Source organism: Porites lutea, chromosome 5 (assembly GCF_958299795.1).
Source record: "Porites lutea chromosome 5, jaPorLute2.1, whole genome shotgun sequence".
In the NCBI taxonomy this organism is placed as follows: domain Eukaryota; kingdom Metazoa; phylum Cnidaria; class Anthozoa; order Scleractinia; family Poritidae; genus Porites; species Porites lutea.
In genome coordinates this window covers 19,027,291-19,030,246 of record NC_133205.1, presented here as the reverse complement: position 1 = coordinate 19,030,246, position 2,956 = coordinate 19,027,291, and the positions used below count along the sequence as shown (strand labels likewise).

General features: G+C 47.1%; 1 protein-coding gene across 1 annotated transcript; it reads left to right on the top strand.

The window, feature by feature from the left end:
- Positions 1-1,188: 1,188 nt before the first annotated feature.
- LOC140938027 (uncharacterized) lies at positions 1,189-2,956 on the top strand. Its single transcript, XM_073387576.1, has 2 exons — positions 1,189-2,316; positions 2,444-2,956. The coding sequence occupies exons 1-2, from the start codon at positions 1,189-1,191 to the stop codon at positions 2,954-2,956; spliced, it is 1,641 nt and encodes a 546-aa protein (XP_073243677.1).

Here is a 2,956-nt window from a genome sequence, read left to right as displayed (position 1 = left end):
TAAATGAAGTTGTGACTGAACCTCAAGAAGCTGAAACAGAAGAGGCACAACAACGACCAGTGATCCCTTGGCCGAGCACGGACACGATACCAGCATCTGAGTTTACCACTCCCTTTTTTTTCACAATGGCGTTTCCTTGTTTGTTCCCCTATGGAAAGGGTGACTTCCACATAAACCGTCCAGTAACATGTCCTGCACTTCATGACTGAGCAGAGCACTTGCTGTGGTATCAAGATGGGAGGTTTGCTCGGCATAAAGTGTGGAAGTTTGTCGCTCACAACATGATCATGAGGAAGCGTGCCCTGGAGCAGAGCAGGTTCTTTGTTGATCAGCAACTGGGAGACCCACAAATAACTGTTGGAGACCTGCAAGAGCGACTAGCGAGGGGTGATACTTCATTCACCAACAAGCTGTTGTATTTTGATACAAATCTGCGCGGTACTGCTCAGTATTGGCATTAGAGACGCAGAGAGCTTCGTGCCTTGGTCGAGTTCATGGTAAATGAGAAACGAAGATTGCCTTCGTTTTTCATGACTGGAAGTTGCGCGGAGTTTTACTTTCCCCCACTAAGGAGACTACTGGAACAGTACATCCTCCAGACGACTGGTGAAGAAGTCAACCTTGCTGAAGATAGCAATGCCCGCTTCAAGGCTGTTCAAGAGAACACCCATGTAGTGGTGAAGTACTTTGACCTACGTACCCAGTCATACCATGAAAAGGTACTGAAGCCAGTGTTTGGTGTCTCCGATTATTGGTACCGCTATGAATTTGCCAAGTCTCGGGGTCAGATTCATTGGCACCAACTCAGCTGGAGAGATGACAGGCAGCCACACCAGCTGTTACATGAAGCTCGTGAACATGGTTGTGATGATGAGGAGTATGCAGCTAGACTAAGCCAGTGGGCTTATGAAAACTTTGCAATGACAGCATTACACCCAGCTGGCAGTGATGAAGAAGGACAATCAAGAAAAGACCTCTGCCTCCACCTGAGGGTTCGGCTGACCCGATATCAGAGGACAGGGATCCCCTGGTTAAAATGCTTATGGAAATGGCGGAACACAAGACGCAATACTGGAAGATCACTTGCTTCTAGTAAACCGGGTTGGGCTACACAGTTGTTTTGATTACTGCTTGAGGACTCCTCGTCATCCTGAGCCAGGATTGCAGGAAAGAGAACGGGTATGTCGCATGGAGTCTGGGAGTCATTTTCATGCTGGGAAGAAACTGAGAAATAGTCCTGAAATTGTGGAAGATCATAATGGAGCTCCCCGCCTTGAGATGCCGCGTGACTATCCACGATTGGTTCAGCATTCTCGCTATCAACTACAATCTTGGAGAGTAAATGGGGACGTAAGCTTGATTCTTCCAAATTCTCCCCCAGACAATCCTAGCACCGATGATATCATAACTATAATTGACTATGTATGTGGCTATGCATGCAAGGATAGTGAACCCACTGGTGCAACTGCTGATCTCTTCAAGGACATGGTGAATGCCGTTGATGCGACTGATGCAGACCAAGTAACCGGCAAATCAATGTGTGCCCAGATGCTCATAAAGACTGTGGGAAGACGAGATATCGGTGGGCCTGAGGCATCATTTGAGCTAAGTGGACTAGCACTTTGGCGATGTAGCCGTTCATTTACATATTTGTCAATGTCAGGGTCGAGACGACTTGAACGGGATGGTGACACGTCAACACGCGGTACCCCTTTGGATAAGTACCTTGCACGACCACAGGAGAAGCATTGCTCTTGGTACCATTTTGCATGCAAGGATGGTAAGGTTCCTGTGGTGAGTGGTGGTGCTACTCACGCCACATGGCCGTTGAATGAGGACTGCTGTAGAACAATGCTTCTGTTACACTGGCCAAACTGGTTCGACATCCAAGAAGTAAAGGGAGATGCTGAATCTTGGATTGATAGGTTTAAGGACTTTCTTCGTACCAGTGAGTGCCCAAAATTTGTGAAGGCCCAAGTATCCAAGGCACAGCGTTATGCAGAACATCCACAGGAAGTAGTATTTGAAGAGGATGAGGATGATGATGCTGTAGAAGCAGAAGAACAACCAGATTGGGTGGATGTCTATGCAGGCCAGGACCAGAGATATGAGGGTGTAGAGAAGGACTTTGATTATGATGATGGTGGAGATGAATATGACTGGAACAGTACGTGCATAATTCTTCCTGAGGGTAGAGACCCCAAGAAGTGGCTTCAAGAAAGGATAAGGGAAGATGAAGAACACGAAGCAGAACCTGGAGACCTTGAATTGCCACAGGTGTCTCTGTTGTCTCTAAATGAGAATCAGAGAGCCATAGTGAGTCTGGTGTTACACACTCTTTACACACTCTTTCTCGAAAACTGCAGGAACTGGGAAGTCATATGTTATCAAGTGCCTACAGAGATTAGTGCGACAAGTTGTTGGAGTCAATGATGCCATATAGGTCATAACCCCAACAGGGAATGCTGCCTATCTTGTTCAAGGCAGGACAGCTCACAGATTTTTAGGAATCCCAACTGGTGGAAGGTCCTGCAAAGAGTTGACTGTGCCTTCAGGTCCTGTGCTAGAGAGAATTCAGAAAAAGTGTGAAAATCTGAAAGTTCTGGTTGGGAATGAGAGATCAATGTTTGGCCGTACCACAATGGGCTGGATGGAACAGTATGCACGGTATGCAGTCAACAGGGGAGCAACTGCACATGACCTTTGGGGAGGCATGCCTGCGGTGGTGTTTATGAGAGATGATGTACAGCTACCTCCTGTATGTGACACTCCCGTGTACTTTCCAGATCCTCGCAGCGCGTTATCTAACCATGGTCGCTTGCAATGGATTATGTTCGACACTGCAGTCGAGCTTACTGAGATTGTGAGGCAAAGCGAATCTGAACAACAGCTGAGAGATGTGTTGACGTCGTTGAGAACTTATAATACAACACAGCAGCAAATCCATTGGCTATAG